The 20794-nt window shown below is 36.5% G+C and overlaps 2 protein-coding genes across 16 annotated transcripts in view; both read left to right on the top strand.

Annotated features, from left to right (window-relative positions):
- Positions 1 to 7495, top strand: part of DGKH (diacylglycerol kinase eta) — a 175323-nt gene extending 167828 nt beyond the window's left edge. For 11 of the 15 annotated variants that reach the window (XM_023621645.2, XM_070239822.1, XM_070239823.1 and 8 more), the window contains one exon: positions 1597 to 7495. In XM_023621645.2, the coding sequence (XP_023477413.1) occupies positions 1597 to 1686 (90 nt within the window). In that variant the 3' untranslated portion in view covers positions 1687 to 7495. The remainder of the gene's footprint in view (positions 1 to 1596) is intronic. The other 4 variants (XM_070239825.1, XM_070239831.1, XM_070239832.1 and 1 more) reach the window with 1 other exon arrangement.
- AKAP11 (A-kinase anchoring protein 11) overlaps positions 4955 to 20794 on the top strand; it is a 79437-nt gene continuing 63597 nt past the window's right edge. Inside the window, 1 exon segment of the mRNA NM_001301249.1 lies at positions 4955 to 5532. The gene's annotated coding sequence lies outside the window, so the exon portion shown is untranslated.

Genomic DNA, 20794 nt, shown 5'->3' with positions numbered 1-20794 from the left:
TCTTGAGAATATAATATGCATATGGTCTAAAATAAAAAATTTAATATTAAATATATTTCTTGACCAGATAACCATGTTATCACAAAATAAAAAGAATATTTAAATATTCCACTCAAATCAAAGAATCTAAATGCAGCAGTACATGTATTTACATTTCAAACGTAGGTGGCAGGCACTGGTGACTTCCTGGAGGATGTGGCCTTGTTAAGTTTGCTATTTTAGCACACACTCAGGAAATACATAGTCGCCTTAGAGTGATTGTGGATGGTCTGGTATCATATGAGAAAATATTTTTCTGGCTCAGTTAAATATTATGAAAATGTTTCTCTGAAATTATCTCAAGTTTGAAGATAGCACTGGCTATGTTTCAAAGAGTAGTTTCCAGAAGGATTCAAGATCATCAGTAGCCTTGCTGCTATAAAATTCAAAGAGTTCATAAAGTATATGGGAGAGAGAGAGCATGGATTTGTGTATGTGTGTGTAGACAAAAGAGTCTAATCTATCTCATTTAAAAGTTTAGAAATAAATAATGCTCTTAATTTACAAAACAGGGTAGATATTTTGAATCTTTATCTTCTCAAGTAAATAATCTTGTGGTACCTTATAATCCTGTTTTCTGTGCTACTTTGGAAGTCATCTTTTAAGTAATTTTCACATATTTCAAACTCTGTTTTGTAAAGAAGTGATTTGACTTCACATATAAGCAAACCGATTATGTTTATCACACTTAAAGAAGCCCTGGTGTTTGGGCTTAACCCTTTCTCCTAGTTTTTCAGATAGTGAATATCTGGCTTTCTTGGATGTGTTTCATTCATTCCTGCAAAGAGTATTTATTTGCCAGGTACTTGCTATGGGCTGCACCCTCTGAAGTCACCATCCATATCTGAAAGTTAAATATTGAATTCTTGGTTCTTTATAGGAAGATAGTTCTTAAGAAACAAGAAGAGTTCTGAGGGAAAGGAACCAAAAGTGTTTTGAGGAAAAGCATCAACCCACAGATACTTAAGTTTCAGTAATTTTTACACTTATACGTTACAAAGTATAAAGAACATTTAAATATTCCACTCAAATCAAAGACTCTAAATGCAACTGTAAATACAGTTACGTTCTAAATTTAGGCAGTGGGCACAGATATCTTCCGTTAAGATTAAGCCTTACTTTTAAGTTTAACATTTTAGCAAGGAAATGTATAGTTGCCTTAGGACTAATTGTGGATGCCCTGGTGTCACACATCACTTTTCTCAGAGATCCCAAAAGGACCTGTGTTTAAAAAAAAGGAAGAAGAAGAAAAAGAAGAAATTCATTTTGACTCTTGAAGAACTGCCATTGTATGTAATTTGTGAGACTGTTACATTTAAGAATTTGTGTGGCATGTGATGTTTCACTGGTTGGTAATTTTTCAATGTCAGGTTATTTTTATTTTATAATCTTATTTTTCTAGCTTTCACTTCCTGAATCATTGAATATAAACTAAAATAAATGAACTGATTGTTAATTATGTTATTTGCTAGTTAAATATTTAATTCTCTTGGCAATAAACTTCTTTGTCTTCTTTCTTTTTGCTTTCTCTCTTTCTACCTTTTATTCTTTTTTTAGGACCTGGGGATACCGAAAGTGGGTCATGTGAAGCGAATTCTCCAGGGAATTAAAGAGCTCGGAAGAAGCACTCCCCAGGCTGAGGTGTAATCATACTGGTGCTATTCCTTGCAAGGGAAGTAATCGCTACTTAATACAAAGTTCTTGAAGCAATTGGCTAGTCTTGTAGTTTTCTCCCTAGCTGAGTAAGCACCACTGAAGCACCTCTATGGCTCGATATTTTGCTTTGGGTGAAAATTTTGATTTGAGATCGTAGAAAATATTTTGTGCCAAAAAAATACATTCCATGAAGCCATTTTCTTATTGTGCAGATAATATGACATGTTCAAATATGCTTATATTAGTAAGAAGGAAGGGGGAATCTGAGACAATTGCATGGTCTAAAAGGTGGAATTGCAAGATGTTTACTTTCCTTAAATTTGTCAGATGGAATGTTCTTACCGTGCAACTGCATAACAATATGTGGCTCACACTTCTTAGGTTTTGTTATTGGAAGCGTTGACTTCTTCCTTAAATTATTGGTTAGGAGACTAGGATGTAAATTAAGTTATATTTTGAATGTTATATTGGTATCACCTCAGATTCCTAGCACTCAGTGGTCAAAGAATATGGTTCAAACCCCTCAAATACTATGAATGAATGCAAATCTTAATGCACGATGTTTCTGCCTGAATTATCTTTCTTTCTCTTGCATGTCACATCTAATATTGTAACACTTAGCTTTAGTGTCAGTTTTAATGGAGTTTAATTTATTACTACCTAAGTACCTTTTTGTTGGCTAAAGGCACTTTTCTATTCTTTGATGTGGAATTTTGCATAAATATTCTGTATCTTAGAATTTGTGAACATGTGTCTGTGCCATAATCAACAAATGATATACATCTTATGCAAGCCAATTTTATGTCAGCCTATCATAAACAGTAGGTGTGCACATTAAGAAAATTCTCTGGATATTTTCATAAAATTACATGTTCTTTTGCCTAACAAAACTTATTCTAGCTTTCCAAGCCAAAATTCCCACATTTTGTTCCTATTTTTCACTTCAATTTAATAGTTATTTAATACTTTGTTTGCATTTGTAATATAGTAGACTGTTGACATCCAGGAATTTCCCCCGGATCTTAGCTGGGAACTGTGTACTGACTGGGCCACCCATGAGCTAAAGTGACTCCTGACATGAACTTCCCAACAAAAGAGATTTAAAATTTTTCTTAAGGGCTTCACATTATTATTATTATCTCACTTATTTATATCCTATCGGGTAGATACTATTTTTCTTTTTCTAAACCGCTGTACTTCAGCATAGCTCATTAGGAGTCAACATTACAATGATCAAATCTTTGAAAGCCAAAGGCATACATATCAAAAAGTCACAAAAATATCCTTAAATAAGCTTTCTTTAGACATTATATACCAAAAATATTAGCTATAATGTTGAAAAATCTTCTCTATAAGAGACATAAACAGGGTACTGACCCAGTGGTGACAATTTTCATAAAGTAGCCTTCTAGGTAGGTGCTCAATAGATATACACACACACCTATATACATATACACATATGTGTATATACACAAATACTCATTTAAATGTATATTCACACTTATGTACATGTAGTCTTGAAATATACTCTCATTGATATTTTCTAAACAATTATTTGCCGAATGCTTAAAGAGAAATATTGATGGGAAAGCATTTAAAATGAACTCTTGTCAGACATATGATTATATCAAAAGAGTTCAAATATTTGACACTTTATTCTCATTTATAACTTGGTTATTTAACTACTAGTATCATCACAAAACTTAGATATCTTAAAAATAAATGAACCTGATGGGTTCCTGACCAAGGGTTTACCTAAGTTGTGAATAAATGGAGATTTTCCAAAGGGAATCATATCAAGTAGCTTAAAAGAGTACAGAGCTACTCACTTAATCATTTTAATGTTACCCACACCTATGAAATCAAAAGTCTTCATTTCCAGTTCCTTTTGTAGTCCCCACCCTGCAGCACGTCCTGCACTTCCGGGCACTTCTCTGTGAAATCAGAATATGAGGTGCCGGATTCTCGGAGCTCTTCTCAGATCACAGCCCCCTGTCCAGCTCCACCAACAAAGGAAAGGGTGGGGCAAGGAGGCGAGGAGCTCTAGAGAAGAATGAATTAATGTAAAAATCTTTATTGGTTTTTACTCTCCCAAAATACCCCTTTGCCAATAGAAAAAATTCTCAAGCTATTACGTGTTTAGAATTTAAGACTAAGATGTAAATGATTGAATTTTTTTTTGTTTGATGTTGATCTTTCACTCTCAGGTAACATCTTTTTGTATGCTGTAAAACCTCACTTAATGGAATCCTTAGCTAGAATTTTCCTGCAAGTGGCTTTTGGATGAGGGAAATCCTTTAAAATGGCAATTTTGATATCTTTCTTTTGTTAAATGAGAGCAGTTTTTCCTGTACACTTTGTCTAGCATGGCTGTGTGGGACCCAAATGACTTCACTTACCAGGTTTGCCAGGACAGAGCCCTCAGAGTCTCCTTAGGGCCCTGTCAGCGTCACAGAGGAGCCAGCTTCTTATAGCAGATGGGGTTACAGAAAAGGGAAGAGCTTCTCCATGGATCTGATCACAGCTCTGGGGAGTGCCCGTGGGGACTGTGTGCCTTGCTTCACACAAGCTGAGCTGAGAAGCTCAAGCCTGCTCCTCATAGCCAGGTCTCACCTTCCCTCCCCATTAGGCTCTCCCTCTCCTTGATAATTCGGGAGGGGAATCACAGCCAACATCCACTTCCTTTCACTCTCATTTTCCTGAGGAAGAACTTGCTTTTCAAGAAGGAAAGGAACACAGTCAGGCCTAAGTAAAATTTCAGAGTACTCAATTTTTCTCTTCGGTGTCTTTCCACCTCCCTTTCTGAGTTCCGTTTCCGCTTCCTGGCTTCCTGTTTTCCCACATGCCCAATACACTGGTGGTTGCTCACATTCTCACTGCTGTGTGCTACCCTTTCCTCAACTTTCCCACTACAAAATTACTCCTTTCATCTCCCCGCCTTAGCACCCGTTGTGGGTCATCTAGTGAAGTGTTAGGAATAAAACAATTTAAAGAAACTAATTTCACAGTTTGCATTTTATAAAAGGAAATGTGCTAATCTAAATGAATTTATGGATTAGATAATTTGGAGGCCATGATATATATTGACATCATATATATATTCCTCTGGCTGAGAAGAGGTGACCCGTGAATGTCTAGATCTGTGCTGTCTAATATTGTAGCCACTAGCCACATGGGGCTATTTAAATATAAATTTAATTAGAAATTTAATTTCTCAATTATTAGCCACATTTCAAGTGCTCAGTAACCACAGTGGACAGTACAGATATTGAACATTTCCATCATTGCAAAAGTTCTACTGGATAGCACTGGTCTAGATCATTGTTGTGGTCCATGGACCAGCAGCATCTGTATCACCTGGGAGTTTATAGAAATGCAGATCTCTTCAAGACCTACTGAATCAAAATTTTCCTTTTAACAGGATTCATTAAGTTATTAGCACTGGCCTAGATTTGTTTTATCCCTCCTAGATATTAGGAATCTGAGGTCTTCAAAAGGTCCTCAGAATAGCTCACTGCCCAATCCATTGTTTCCTATCCATTCTCCAGCTAATCCCAGAAATGAGCTGAAACTCATTTATCACTCCAGCTGAGCTTCCTTCTCAATCATTATTCCTATTTCTGGTTCCAGATGAGCCCTACCTTCCCGGTTGTTATGTTTTAGTAGCTAAGGTGGAATACAGGAGATTGGCTGACCAGCACAGCTGGCCTTTCTCCAACCCTTCATCCCACGTCTACGTTACAAATATCTCCATTTGCTCAGTTTCCTGCTCATGTGGCATCCTCATTTGTTCACAACTTAAGTCACAAGGAACATTTCAGAAGAGTATGTACTGAGGTAAGACCGGGTCAGTCTCCTACCACTTGTACATTTTCACTTTCTCTTACATCTTATCAGTAGATTATCCTGTTGACATAGTTCATGCTTGAGAACACACAGCAGTGCACATGCATTACATGAATCATTAGGCATGCAAAAAAGAAAAAAGAACTGAGATGATTACAAGTAAAGTGAATGTGTCGTCAAAGCCCTGAAAGAGGGCACGTTTTGCTAGACTAAATGTTTTTCTTATTACGCTAACTTATCTTGATTTTCAGATAGTTAATAATTCATTAAAATAGTGCCTGAAAAATAATACATCATATTCCTGATCCTCAAAATACAAATTACTTAATTCTGTAATAAGATCTTTCCCAATGACTTATTGTCAATAATCCTTCACTTAATAATTTTTATATATTGATATAATTTACCAAAACATGACTGCCTAGAGATTCTTTAGCTGATTTTCATGAATAAAGTGGGCACCGCCTTAATCTTCAAGGAAGTTGTTTTTAACAGGAATTGAGGAAGGAAATATTCATGCAAAGCTGTGACTTAGAAAATTATAGTGGAAGCCTCTATATATCGTTTTTAACGTAAATTATCTATTATCTCTGACTTGGCTGACAACATAATGGACTTTCACTTATACAGATATGAATTCTTTACAGATATAGCTTTTCATTAAGCTATAAAAACATTGCATCTCTCAACCCTGACATCTAGGTTCTCTCCTGCTGCCTCCCCCCAAAATGGACTTATCTTGCATTTCTCAGATGCAAGTTGAATAAAACAGTGGGTTTAGAGATTGATGATACAAGTGGCAGTTTTAAAGCACCGAATTCCTTAAATCAGCTGAGAAGCATGAGAAGTGAAGATTTCTCAAATACTATTGGTCAATGGAATAGCCTCCCGAAGCGTTCCCACTGGGCTTGGCTGCCACGCCTCCCTCTCTCCTCTCACTGCCCTACGCCAAGTGCCACGGGGCCTGGGACTTGTTCGTCTCTGCCATGACATCTCCACAGTGACTTTTGTATAGCAGTCTCTGTGTCAGAGAAATAATGTTGCCTTTGCAATAGGATGCCTTCCTAAAGAAACAACCAGAACTTTACAAAGGCAATGACTATTGGTTTTTATAACATGCAAAGCATTAATTTTTTAATCTTCGTTACTATTTTCTCTTTATCATTTTCTCCAAGTTTTGTTTAGGGATATTTCTGTTAGAAGAAAAAACTATAAAGGTGTATCACTATGGAGAACAGAGAGATAAAAGACAGCTGGACTGTACCTATTTGTATACTTCCTTCTGTTATTTTCAGGAAAAGAAGTTTAACAGAGTAACTGAGACTGCGTTAAACTCAGTAACGATGTTTCAGAAAAACCCATATTACTAATATAGATGAGCAGATTAATTCCTTGTATGTAACTAAGATATTCTATTTACATATATTTATATCCTCTCAATTTTTTTATGCACTTCCAAGTTTTAGTTGGAAAAATAGAAACCAAGCCACTATTTAAAAGTTAGAAAACGCCACATAAAATACTTCATTTTAGCTACAAGTTATTCATTGTATAGGAATTTATAAATAGTCTGAGTATTTCATAGGAACTGCATTTCAAGAATAAATTAACCAAACCTCAGAGAACTTAGGGTTACTTTTAAAATACATTAAAATAAGTTTCGTACTCAATCAATACTACCATTGAAGTTGGATAATGCAGTTAGATATACAAGCTAAAAAGGAAAAAGAATATATTTTGTGGTTCTTACTGTTTGATTGCACTACGTTTACCACAGCTTAGCCATATCTACTTCTGTAGTCTAAGTATTAAGCTGATATGTAGCTAAAGATTTCTTACAGTTCTGGTAACTGGTAACTAGTGCTGTGAAAGGTTTTCGTATTGTAACATTCCCAGTTTTGTGAGCTATATATTGTATATTGAAGATGACTAATAAATTGGAGTAATATATTTATCTAGAGCTGGGAAAATGTGATAATTATTTTCAAATCTTCAAGTAAGTTGTATCGAATTTTTTTCTTCCTCGTAAGTGAGATAAAAGTCTCACCTTTATGTTAAAATGTCTATTTATACAACAAGTTTCTCCTTTCACTGGGTTTATTAATTTTCATATTAAAATTTTTCTTATCTTTTTATACCAAAATAATTATCATGCTGGTTGTTCAAACTGCCAAGGTGTATTTTTGTTTGCAGAACTTTTGGCAGCCAGGATATTTAATAACAAACCAGCCTTGTGTATTTTGTGGCTTTGGGGGCAAGAATTTTACCTTTAAATTTCTATGTGAGGCAGGGCTGATAACAGCAAAATCAGTAATAGACAGTATTACTTACAATCATCAGTAGAAGCTTTTCACAAGTTGTATAAATCAGTGCATTTATTTATTATGTTGTGAAATTTAATCTTTATACAAAATGCATCTTCTAGCTCTTTGCTTCGTTACTGCTGTTGCTTAGAGTGTAATAGCTCCGTTGATGATTTACTTACATACTTGAAGCACTCATTTCTGTCAAACAGATGCCCAGTTTTTTCCCTTGTAAACATTGTATTCTTTACCATCATAGAAACTGAAAAGGAATAGGGACTTTGTTAAAAAATAATTTTAATGTTTAAAATAAATATGGAAAAAGGCACAAAGCCAAAATGAAATCATCAACATTAAGAATTTAATGTAGCCAAAGGATTCGTTGTGCTCTATTTTGCCAATATGTATTTTATCTTCAAGTCAGAACTTCTTTTCCGTGGTAAATTTTCAATTTTTGTTGTAAGAGAGATCTCAGTGGTTATGCTGCTAATGTGACGTTCAAACGAACTTTAAGAATCGTGAACCCCCAAAATACGACATCCCTCCAGGGGTGGGCTCTGGGATCCCAGGGTGTGTGTATTGTGAACACCTCTGCATTTGACTCTGGGCTTCTTGACTCATGGTAACCATGATGGATGATGGTTTGTCTGTGTGTTTCTGTCAGTTAAGTCAATGGGATTTTCATTGAGTTTTGAATTATTTCTGCTTAAAAATATTCGCTATTAAACTGTTTAAAAAACTGAAAATTTACAACATAATGGGACAACATACCACACAGAATAAAATCACATGTTTTTGAGGAGGGAAAAAAACCACTCTGACGTAACATGAGGCTGTATTGTATACCAAAGAAATCACTTTAACAAGCCTCAAATTGGCTGTTCTATTGTTTTGTAGTATAAGCAGTAGATGAATTGTGAACTATTTAAAAACTATAGTAGGAATTAAGAATTAGTTTACTGTAATTTTACAGACATAGAGTTTTATATTGATTTTACTGTCGCAACAGCAATTATTGAAGGCAGGAAAAAATATGCATGAGAAATATTGTATGGAAATTAAAGGGAAAAGGAGCTTGAGTTGGTAATTTAGAAATGAATACTTTGGACATAGGTATCTTTCACCTTCTATTATAGAAATGCAAAACATGTGTGAGATGTATGATAGGCACAATACCACAAAAATTAAAAAATGTCACACTGGTGAGGTCTGAAACTGTACCTGTATCTTATCCAAAAATCTGGTCATTTTAGGAAGCCCATTCTACTGTTGAAATTTAGAAGTCAGTTAAGCAGGTAGTTGGATGACCTAACCGTTTGTGTTTATTACATGAGGCAAGTGTCTGTGCTTTCTCAACTGAGTGGTTTGTATAGTGAGAGCTAGTCAGAAGGGCTTAGCTAGTTCCTATAGACGAACTATGGTAAATGTAGATAAGACCACACCATGCAGACTAAAGAGATTTTCATGAACTTACTAAGCCTTGAACTTTGTTAGCAATTTTCCTTTATTTGAAACAACAAAAATTTATTAAAATTTACAATACTACAAATAGCTGAATTCTATGATTCTGGAGATGGAATATGGTTTAGGTTTATTGGGTTCCATAACTAACTTTGGCGCTAGCTCACTCTGTCCTTTCTAGGAGCTATATCTTTTGGTGCCTCAGTTTTCCCAATTAGAAATGGCACACATTATCATCAATTATAAATACTTGGTAATTTTTCTTTTACAAAGAACCTATGTAAGTGTGAATTATACCTAAATTTCCCACTTCTTTCCCATGGTCATTTTTAGATATAAGGAAAGGCTTTGCTTTATAGGGAAAAATTGAAAGTCCAAATTAATGTCCCTTGAAGTTCATTTTAAAAATGAGAGTGAAGTTACATTAGTACTATCTGTACTAGAGTAGGTTATGGGTATTTTCATCTTTGTACTACAGGTTCATATTATTCATTTTAAGATAGACTAAAAACTCACTTCTAAAATCTTCAAAATTTTAGAGTAATTTTATTTTTCTAAACTTATCCCAGTCAACATTATATAGCACTGAATTTTTTTTTAAATTAAGACCTTCACATCTTTGCTTAGATTAAAAATGTCTCTTTAAATCAGTGGTTAAAAAAATAGAATATGAGACTCTCTTACCTTGTTTTACCCTGTGACATCAATTACTCTCTACACTAAGTGAATTCTGAATGGTTTCTTTGCTCTTCGATCCAAAGCATGGATTACTGGCTACATTCTCTGGCTGTGGAATGGTACTCCCTTCATGCAAAGTACCTTCAAACTTCCTGTAAAGAAAGTCAACTAGAGATTGTCTTAATTATTGCCATAATGGAAATCTGGGTACAATTAAGGGAAATAAATTAGAATAACCTAGTTAAAATCATTAAATATAGATGGGAATAAAGGAATATTGACTTTATTTTTACCTGACATTTAGATTCAGTCAGTAGCTGATCTTTGACTTAAAGATTTCTTTGCTAAATCTGGTATTTATTATAGCATAATACGATAACTTGGAGCTTCTGTTGCCTCCCCTTCCCCTAAAAATGTTGGAATTATAAAAGGATGTAAGCTGCGTAAGACAAGGGGAAAGACTGAATTAGAATTCACTTGCATGATATTTTGTCTTACTGACACAACTTAGTTTTCATGATGGCACATGTCTAAATGATGATTCCAGAATGGTTTGATGCAGTGACTGGAAGAAATCATTTTTCTGGGAATTTGCTTCCCACCATGACCTGATATACGTACAGATGACCTTAGCCTAATTAAAATTAATTATAATTTTAATTAGAACCTGCCTGTTTACAGATTTCAATTGTGCAGCAATTTTTTAATATACATAATGGTCAGGATAGAAGAATTGCAAATTTGAGCAGTTCTTTCTTTTCCTCCCCTCCTTTTACTTGAAAACCTTTCAGAAAGCTTTTGAGAGATGACGCAGGTTTCATAGCAACATTCTGTGATTATGTTCTTCTCCCAAGAAATTCATAACTAAAATATGGAACAAAACAAATTCTTAATCCTAATCTTGTTTTGGATTGTGTAAGCAAAAGCATTCTATATATCATAGTCTTTTTTGTATGTATGCAGTTGCATATGTATTTCATTTTTTGTCCATCTCAAAAATTGGCATTTTAGGTTTTATTTCTAGTTAGTTGCAGTAAAGCAATTAATTCCATTGCCTTAATTCAGGCCCTTATCAGTAGAGACCTGCACTATTTTTCTCCCCTGTGCTTTTGCCATCGTTTTTCAGCAACTAGTTTTCCTACCTTCATTCTCTCCCACCTCTAGTCCATCTTCCACATCACTGACAGAGTGGTCTTTCTAAAGCACAAATTTACTTTGTCATGCCTTCGCTAAAAATTCTTCAATAGGCTCTCCTTCTTTATAGCATAGCAACCTAATTCCTTAGGATGATGGATGAGGATCTCTATGACCTTGCCTCCTCCTGCCTTTTTTAGCATCTTCACTCACCATTTCCTCTAGAGACCTTTTGTAATCCAGAAATTTGGAACTACTAACAATTCAGTACCTTGGCATAATCACATGGTGTAGGTCAACTCATTCAAGACCCAGTTCAAATTTAACTTTCTGTGAAGCTCTACCTGACTTCCCCAGGCAGACTTAAGTATTTCATCCATGCTCCATAGTATTTTGAAATTTCTTCTGTTAAAATAACATCATAATTTAATATATATATGTGTGTATATCTATATCTATTACTCTCTCCCCCCACTGAATTTCTCTGTCTTTGTAGTCTTAATGTTTAGTTAGCACATAATAGGACTTTAATAAATGTTTTTGAATGAATGAAGGTAATATAAAACCAAAACTTCTCTATATTTTTATAGTTTGACAAATAAAAACTTAGACTTCACTGAGCGTCCACATGAGGGGTGTGTGTATTCATGAGCAGGTGGGCATGCATGCACTCTGGGCAAACCAACAGAAGATCAACAACAGAGAAGAGCAGCTGCTTTGTGAAGGATGATCATTTGTTAGCTGCTTATGAGAAATATTTGCCAAACCTGAATTCTTGTGTCTAAAAGGAGGCTCACAGAATTTTCACCTAACTACCAAATTTTTGTTTGTAATTCACAAATGTGCCCTAAAGGTTACCCTTCTCTTTTGCAGACCTTCAGTGTATGCCATCCACATAAACACATACACGGATTACTCACACAGAATAATGACTTGAGAAAGAATAAAACACAATAGTCAAGGTGAAAGTTTCTTCAAAGTAATATTCAGCCAGAGATATAGACTGAATTTGTGTGATTTCAGGTCATTTGTAGTTAATGATGATTGCGTGTTTTATGATGTAAATGTAGGAAGGCTTGTTTGCTACTGTTATCACTCCTTCCAGAACATAAAGATTAAAAACAGAATCTATTTTTCTTTTGTGATTCTATAAAACCTTTCTACCATGTCCCCAAATTATGATAAAGATGATCACAAAATGCTCTTTAAAACTTAATAATTTCTAAAATTAAATAGTGGTAAAAAATGCATGTAGTTAAATACACTCTCCCTTCACTCAATTGATGGATATTTTTCTACCTGCTCTATCCTTGGCATTTGATGAGATGCTGGGGATGCCAATAAAGTATAACTCTTATCTGTTATAGTTCAATTTGTTTTGCTAATTATTTTCCTACAGTCTGTTTACAAAATTGGGAGGACATTTTTTAAATCAGGTGTTTCTCAGGTTATTTCACAGAAGTGGTCTCCTTCCACCCAAAAAACTAACCAAATTCTCTATCATAAAGAATTAATCTCATTTTTATTTCCACAATTTTTTGTATTTTCAGATCAGCCACAAATAATCTTTGACTATCACTTGTCAAGTACATCTTTCATCAATCCTGTAGAACCCCATTTCCACAACCGTAGGTGCTATGTGTGATCCAAGCGACTAATAGATTTGAAGAATGTGAGTTAAATTTCAAGTCTGTTTTAGGAAGACGTATATCCTCATTAATAACACATACACCAAAATATATGAGGTGTGCATTGTAAACCCACAGTAGAGGGGAAGAGTTGTAAAGTCATGCTTTCCAGTATACTTCAAAGGCTCCATTTGCAGTTATGGGTTGATGTTTCCACCTCAGTTATTTTTAATGGGGAGTAGGGAGTAATATTTAACTGGTAGCATTCTTATCTAAGCATATAGTAAATATACTGCTAGTATTTGTGTGCCACACTGCAGTGATATAGAGATGAAACAAAACAAACATATTTCAGTTATGAAAAATTAACTCTCTGAATATTTGCTGATGGTTAGGGAACAGGGTTCCTTTATGAGAAGGAAAAAACTGTCTTTATCTTTATTGTCTGTAAGTATGGAAAAAACCTTACTTGTATGTATATTCACATTTTGGTAGGCATATTTGGAAGTCAACGTTTCCCATCAGTATAAATACCGACCATTTCTATGTTCTCTAGCAAAAGGAAATTCTTAGTTCGATACAACTTTACTCTTGTTCGACGTTGTAAAAGGTCCACAAAGGAAGGAGGCTCAGAAGGCTGGACATGTTACCCTTATATTCAGCACATTCATTTTATCTTTCAATAAAGAGAATCAGTAATTATTTGCCTCCTGTTTATCATCATGTTAAAAACATAAGAGTATAGTTACTTTTGTCTCTTACATTGCAAAAGATAGTTTTAATTTAGGCTTTGCCATATTATTTATAGTTAAGAATTTACTACATTTTGGTAGTCTTTTAAAACTTATATCTGAAAGATGCAGATCATGTCTGTCTATTTATTACACAGTGGGCTCTGTTTGCTGCAGAAAAGAGTGAAACTTTTAACTGCTTAGCACACTTGCCAGTGAGATATACCTGACAGAGCAGAGGTTATAACTTTGGCTCTAATTACTTTTAATAATGGTAAGAAAACGTGAGTTTTGTTTGTTTACATGCTGTTTACAATGGCATAATTTTTTAAATGTATACAAGAATTGAGATATTTATTGCATACTATTTTAAAGATGTTTTATGTGTTTTCACCTTTGGAATATATTGTTACAGTTCCTTATACAGATAATTTGGGTGGCTTTGTTAATGTAGCTAGTAATTTTTATGACTACTAAGTGACCAGTTTTCCGTGCCTTTTATTGTGGGGTGCATGATTATGTATTTATTGTACGGAAGTCACTGATGCGTGTATTTTTGTACTTTGCTGAGAGTAATGGTTGATCTTGATGTACATGATGATGAGAGATGCCTTTCCCGAAGGGCACTGCTTTGAGATTGTCCCTCTGAAATAAAGAGAATGCATTTGGAGTATGTGTGAAGTCTATATTCTTTCTGGTGGGAAATCTTACTTTTTGCGTTATTTTATTTTGAGATAATTGTAGATTCATGTACAGTTGTTTGAAATAATAGAGAGAGAGATCCTGTGTACCTTTTACCCATTTCCCTCCAATGATAACATCCTGCAAACCTATCGTACAGTATCACAGCCAGGATGCTGACATCGACACAGTCCAGATGCTGAACAGTTCTCTCACCATAAGGATCCCTCATGTTGCCCTTTTGTAGCCATACTTACTTCTCTCCCACCTCCACCCCCTGCTTAACCTGGGACAATGACTAATCTATCTCCACTACTATAATTTTGTCATTTTAAGAATGTTATATTAATGGAATCTTGTAGTATGTGACATTTTTTTTTCACTCAGCCTAATTTCCTAGAGATTCATCCAAATTGTTGTATGTATCAAGAGTTAGTTTCTTTTTACTGTTGAGTAATATTCCATCTGATGGGGGAATTCTTGATGGTAAAACATAATTTGGTTTATTCTTATAGTAGTGAGTCCTTAAAGTCCACCAATAAACACTTGTTAATAACTAAATGCATGACAGGTGTTGTCTCCAGAGGCAAGATCTATAAATAGATGTTTGAGATTACTGTCTAGTGAGGAATAAAGATGATCATAATACAGAGCCTTATGTGCAGTGATAAAGACAGCCACCAAGTGTGTGGGGAACACAGAGAAATGGAGGATGTAGAGGAGGTTAGGGGCGCCTCCCTTGGTAGGTGACATTGAGTTGAGTCTTAAAGCAGTTAGCCAGGGAAAGTATATGTGTGAGATGCAGAGGTAACAGTGCAAGGGAAGACAGCAAATCAGCATAGCGGGTACAGCTTGGCGTTGCTGAAGCATAAAGGGAGTGCAGCAAGAGACACGTGATGGAACTTGAGAGGCAAGGGCGGAACAATGCAATCAGCTTTTTCCCTGGAAAGACAGTGACCTCTGCGGGTGGAATTGACTTGCAAAGGGCCAAGGACAGGGGGTCAGCTAGCAGTCGTTGAAGAGCTCTAAGCAAGAGACAATGAGGGACTTCTTTAGGACAGTTTTAGTGGAAATGGAGAGGGAACAGATCTGAGAAATCTGAGGTGTAAATGGCCTGCGCTTGGAGACTGGCTGTGGATAAACTAGGAAGAGAGAAGAATCCCAGATTTCTCCCAACTGAAAAGGAAAGTACCACGGTCAAATTCAGATTCAGCATCATGGGTTTAAGATGATTGTAGGATGTCTATAAGATAGATGACGATGTTGGAGAGGGGTGTGGGAAGGAAATTACAGGTCTGGGAGTCCTTATCAGGTGGGTTGAAGACATTAGAGAAGATGAAATTGTCCTCAAAGACCCTTAAGCACTCAGAAAGGAGCCCCACAGAGCTGGGACTCAGACCTCTGAGGAAGGGTCTGTCCAGATAGTGCCTCTGGGAGATGGGTGCGATGAAGCTGATCTTGGGAGTGTCAGAGGAAGAAGCTGGATAATGGAACTAACTGCTTCTGTCAGAGTGAGAACCGGTGCCCAGGCGACACTGGCAGCAACAGTGAGCAAAACAGGAAGAGTGAGTCCTTTCTCCTCCTACCTTCCAGTTTCCCTCGTGTGCTCCCCATTGTTAGAACAGGCAGGAAACCAGCTGGCAAGGGAGTAATATCATTTGTATTGCAGAGCCCCAGCCCCAGCATCACAGAGCAGAGTCTCAAAGGGTGTCTTTGGAGCTAAGAGGTAACAGTTTAATAAGTGGCCACTAGGTATAATGAGGCACTCTTCTTTAAAAACAACAGTCTTTATCACATTCAGTGACAAGTGGGGCACGAAGCTGCCCCAGGAGGAATAGTTGATGGAATGGAGTATTCTTAGCTTGAAAAAGAGAACATTCAGGGGTGAGGAGTGGAGGTAGAGGTGGGAGGAGAGGAGGTTGGACGTAAGAGCTGTCTAAATATTTGAGGGACTGTCATGGAGAATTGGGCTTGAGTTTGTTCTAAATGAGATGAGCAAGTGAAATTGACAGGAAAAACTGTGATGTCTGAAAATGCACCAGGCCATCTCACAGAATGAGTTCCGCCTTGGGAGAAGGGTTCAAACAGAGGCTGAGAGCCTGCGAACTCCATGGGGGAAGAAAAGTTTTCACTGCTGTATTCCAATGTATGGAACAGTGCTTGGCACACGGTATGTGCACAATATCTATTTGTTGACTGAGTCAGAAGTAATTCAAGCATCAGATCAGAGGACCAGAACACCTTGGGGTCCCTTTCAGTCTTGCAATTGATTATATATAAAGGTAAAATATGCAAAGTCCTAACCAAATTAGGAAACAAATGAACCAGAGTTTTAACTCCAAAAAAACTTGTTATCCAGCATCCCTTTAAAAGCAAGTCCCTGTTAACCAAAACTTTCACGAATCTCTATGGTGACCCTGAGACACTGCCTCATTCTGAAGGACTGTCTGAATCATCATATTAAATTACTTTTACTTTAAAATGCAAATTGTATTTTATTATATGCTAATTCTTTAAAGTAGTTATTTGTTTACATAGCCATAATTCTTGATTAATCACAAGGCCCATTCCCTAATCTTGGCAGCTAACAGTTGATAGTCTGTTTTACTCCATTCAGGCTGCTGTAACAGAATACCACAGACTGGCTGGATTTTAAACAGCAGAAATTTATTCCTTACAGTTCTGGAGGCTTCCAGACCAAGATCAGGGCAGCAGGAAATTTGGTGTGGTGAGAGCCGACTTTCTGTTTTGTAAATGGCTGTCTTCTCCCTGTGTCCTCACATGGCAGAAGGGGCCAGGGAGCAATCTGGGATCTCTTTTATAAGGGCTCTACTTCCATTTATGAGGGCTATGCTCTCATGACCTAATCCCAAAGACCTCACCTCCAATACCATCAGCTTGGGGGTTAGGATTTCACCATTCAGACTACAGCATAGTGCTAGCAAATTAGGATTTTCACCAGTATATATAAATATAGTAGATTTTTCTGTATTGCTATTATCGTTTTGGAAATAAGAATCGTCCCAGTAGTCTAAAGATCTGAACCCCATTTTCCTTCCCTAGCTCTGGCCCTTCTGTCTTCCTTAGTCCTTGTGTCATGGCTGGTGCATTCACAAAATGTGACAGTCAGCGCTGTGATTGATAACATTCTGGTGCTTGTCTTGTGGCTGGGATGTGGGTACCAACCACAAGAATAAGAGGCTAAAGATAAAAAATAGTAGCATCTTAGCATTATTTAGATAGAACTACTTGGTTTGAAGCACTGTATGTACATTTAATCCTCATAACAACCCCTAAGTTTAGCATTAGCCCCATTTGAAAGGTCCTCACACCATCCACCCAATTCCAGTTGGTTCTGCGTCTGCTTCTGGCTGTGACATTTTAGATAAATGTGGACATTGAGCACTAACCTTCCTTAAAGGAGTGACACTGACTTACCAAGTAGGAAGCGGCCCCAAGAACCATAGGGAGTCAGCTAACGCATGTTCTCCGCATGTCTCTTCTCCCATCTCCTCCCACCCAAATCCATGCACCATAGCACCCTAGCACCTGAGAGAAAGTCCACAAATGAAAGGCACCTTAGAGTATATCACTTAATTTTTTTCAGACTTTTTTGACTGCTACCCACAGTGAGAAATACATTTTCCACAGTATGCACAAATATATATGTATATGTGTATAGATATATACACACATATATGCATATACATAAACATACGTTTATATATTAACAAGTTTACCAAAACGGCACTTATTTACATGCAATTTGTTTTAATATTTTCTATTTTGTTTTTTAAAACACTGATTGCAACCTATTAAAATCATTTTATAACCACTAATGAAGGGGTCAGCAAACTTCTTCCGTAAAGGGCCAGATAGTAAATATTTTTGGCTTTGTGAGCCATGTGGTCTCTGTCAGGTCTGTTTAACTCTGCCATTGCAGCAGGAAAGCAGCCACAGACAATAAGTAAATGATGGACATGACTGTATTCCAATAAAATGTTGTTTACAGAAGCAGACAGCAACCCAACCCCTGCACTAATAGGTCACAGCCCACAGTTCCTCAGTTTTAAAAATGTGGCACTACTTCAGCAGTTTCCAGTGCTCAGCTGACTGCTCAAGAATGATCTGGAAAGGATGTTAAAAAAGGTCCAGACCTACCCTAGACCTATGGAACTGGAATCTCTTGGGGATAAGTCAGGGCTGCCACTTTGCTCACCGTCTTTGGGTGATTCTCGCCTGTGACCAGGGTTCGGGATCACTGGTCTGATGCCATCTCTCCACTAACCCCAGCCCCTATTTTGCAGAAAATAAACTAAAGCTTGAAAGGCTATGTTCTGGGCTCCAAGCGATTGTCAACAAATTTAAAGAACCTAGGTCCTAAAAACTAGCAACTCTTAGCACAGTGTGGTTAAGTTGGAAATTAACAAGAAGTCTGAAACAGACTTATAATTTGTTAAACGCATATCCCTGCAGAAATTCAGCAAAAGTGATAACCAATTAAAGGGCAGAAGCCACTGCTCATTAAACTGACAATAAGAATATTAAACATCTCAAGGCTCCTGTAAAAGGTTGTTCAGCCCAAAGGCATAAATGCCTAAAAGCTCATTACTCCGTGATGACAATTTTTCAACCAACAAGAAACACCAATATGTAACACTCTAATTTGCTTAATTTCGTTTGATGAACTATGCAATTTCAATAGGAAATCGAATTATTAAAGCCTATCAGCTGATTTGAAAGTGATTATAGCATGCTGGCAATGTATTTTACTTTTTTGCTCTGAAGTCTTTTTTAAATTTAAAAAGTAAAATCCAGTCTCTATTTTTATCAAGATAGAAATTATCTTGATACAGCCTTAATATATGGACTTCAATATATTGAAACAATAAAATGAGTAAAAATAGGCACAAGCAAATATTGAGAATTAAAAATGAAGATTAGTGAATTAATTCATTGTAAGGCTCTGTGAACTTAAATATCAACGTATATTCATTTTATATCTACTCATATTTGTTCTGCAGTCTCTGATAACTTTAATTACAGATTATTTCAGGTATTAATGCAAGTCATTTCTTTTCATTGTATATTGTGTCTAAACAAAAGGAAAGCTTGCAAGCCTTCCTTTGAATTGCTGTTTTTTCTCATCCTGCTCTGTTTCATTATCCTCTGCTCCACATATAGCACATACACTACATACACACACACACACTCCTAAATTACATCCCTACTTTCCCCCCTACCACCACTACCAACACCACCTCTTCTCCACCTGTCAAGATCCTGCTTATCCATTGAGTCTTGGCTTAAGGGATCTCCCAATGGAAACTTCTAAAACTCATCAAGGCAAACTTAGACATTCTGTCTCTGTTCCCATTAGATACCTAGACTAGAGCAATTATATTGCATCATAATTATTAACGCAGCTCTCTTCCCACTAAATGAGCAGTTTCTTAAGAGAGAGAGTATGTCATTCATCTTGTTCCCATCGCGTCTCACAAAGCTTGGTTCCTAGCTGGTCTTCAAAAAATGTCTGTTGAATAAATGAAGAGAGTATCTTACTTGCAATTATTTTGCTGAAAACACTTAAATCTGCATTCACAAGTGACATTTCACTGCCCTTGTCTAGTTTGGGAGTCAAGGTTATAGTAGCTTATAAAATGAGTTTAGGGAGCATTTCTTCTTTACTCTGTGAAAGAATTTGTGCAAGAATAGAATAGTCTGTTCTTTGAATATGTAGTGGAATTATCTGTAAAACTATCTAGTCATAGCTTTATTAGTACCTCCTATTTTCTTCGAGTTCTCTTTTATTTTTCTAAGTTCTTGGATTGGATGCTTAGTATATTGTCTTTACTTATTAATAAAAGCATATAAAATTATCAATTTTCCTCTAAGTACTACTTTAGCTACATCCCATAAGGATCTTTCTATTTTTTTTAAAGGGCCATGTATGGGTTCAGGATGGTCATCTTCTTGTCTAAGACTCCAAGGGACAAGTTCAATCACTTAAGGGAGGTCAGTGAGCTGAGACTCAGGTTTCTAATTCCAATCAGGAAACCCAGGCAGAATCCCAATCAGATCACCCAACCAGTATGGTGGAAGCAGGAGATAGCTTGAGTTCAGCGGAGAAATCCTGTGGGTGCTCAGATTTGAGAGCAAGTCTCCCAGACACTAGACCTGCATTTGCACACTGATTCTAGGCGATAAACCAATGGGCCCCCAGAGCCCGTGCCCTGCTCGGGACTGACCAGGCAAGGCTGAGCCTGCTGTGGAAGGTCTCAAGTATCCCACTACTTTTAATATATAGTCTCATTGTTATCCAATTTCAAACATTTAATAATTTATGACTTTTTCTTTGATTCAGAAGATTTTAATTAATGTGTTAAAGGCAGCTTTCCACCCTGGAGGTGGTCTAGTCATAGCCCATGGGATGGGTTAATTTCTGGTTCATCCTTACACTAAGGGTGCTGTCTTTTGGTGTTTTAACTTAATGGGGGGTGGGGAGGTTTCCTGTTAGACTCCCCATCTAGGATGAGTCCTGGCTTGGCTGCCTTCCTCCTGAAATCCTGGAAGCCATGAAAACAACAGCTCAATTTAGTCATTTTGGCAAATGTCCTTGGATAAAATCTGATCAGTG

The sequence above is a fragment of the Equus caballus genome, chromosome 17, assembly GCF_041296265.1.
Source record: "Equus caballus isolate H_3958 breed thoroughbred chromosome 17, TB-T2T, whole genome shotgun sequence".
Taxonomy (NCBI): domain Eukaryota; kingdom Metazoa; phylum Chordata; class Mammalia; order Perissodactyla; family Equidae; genus Equus; species Equus caballus.
This window is presented reverse-complemented; position numbering and strand designations above follow the sequence as displayed.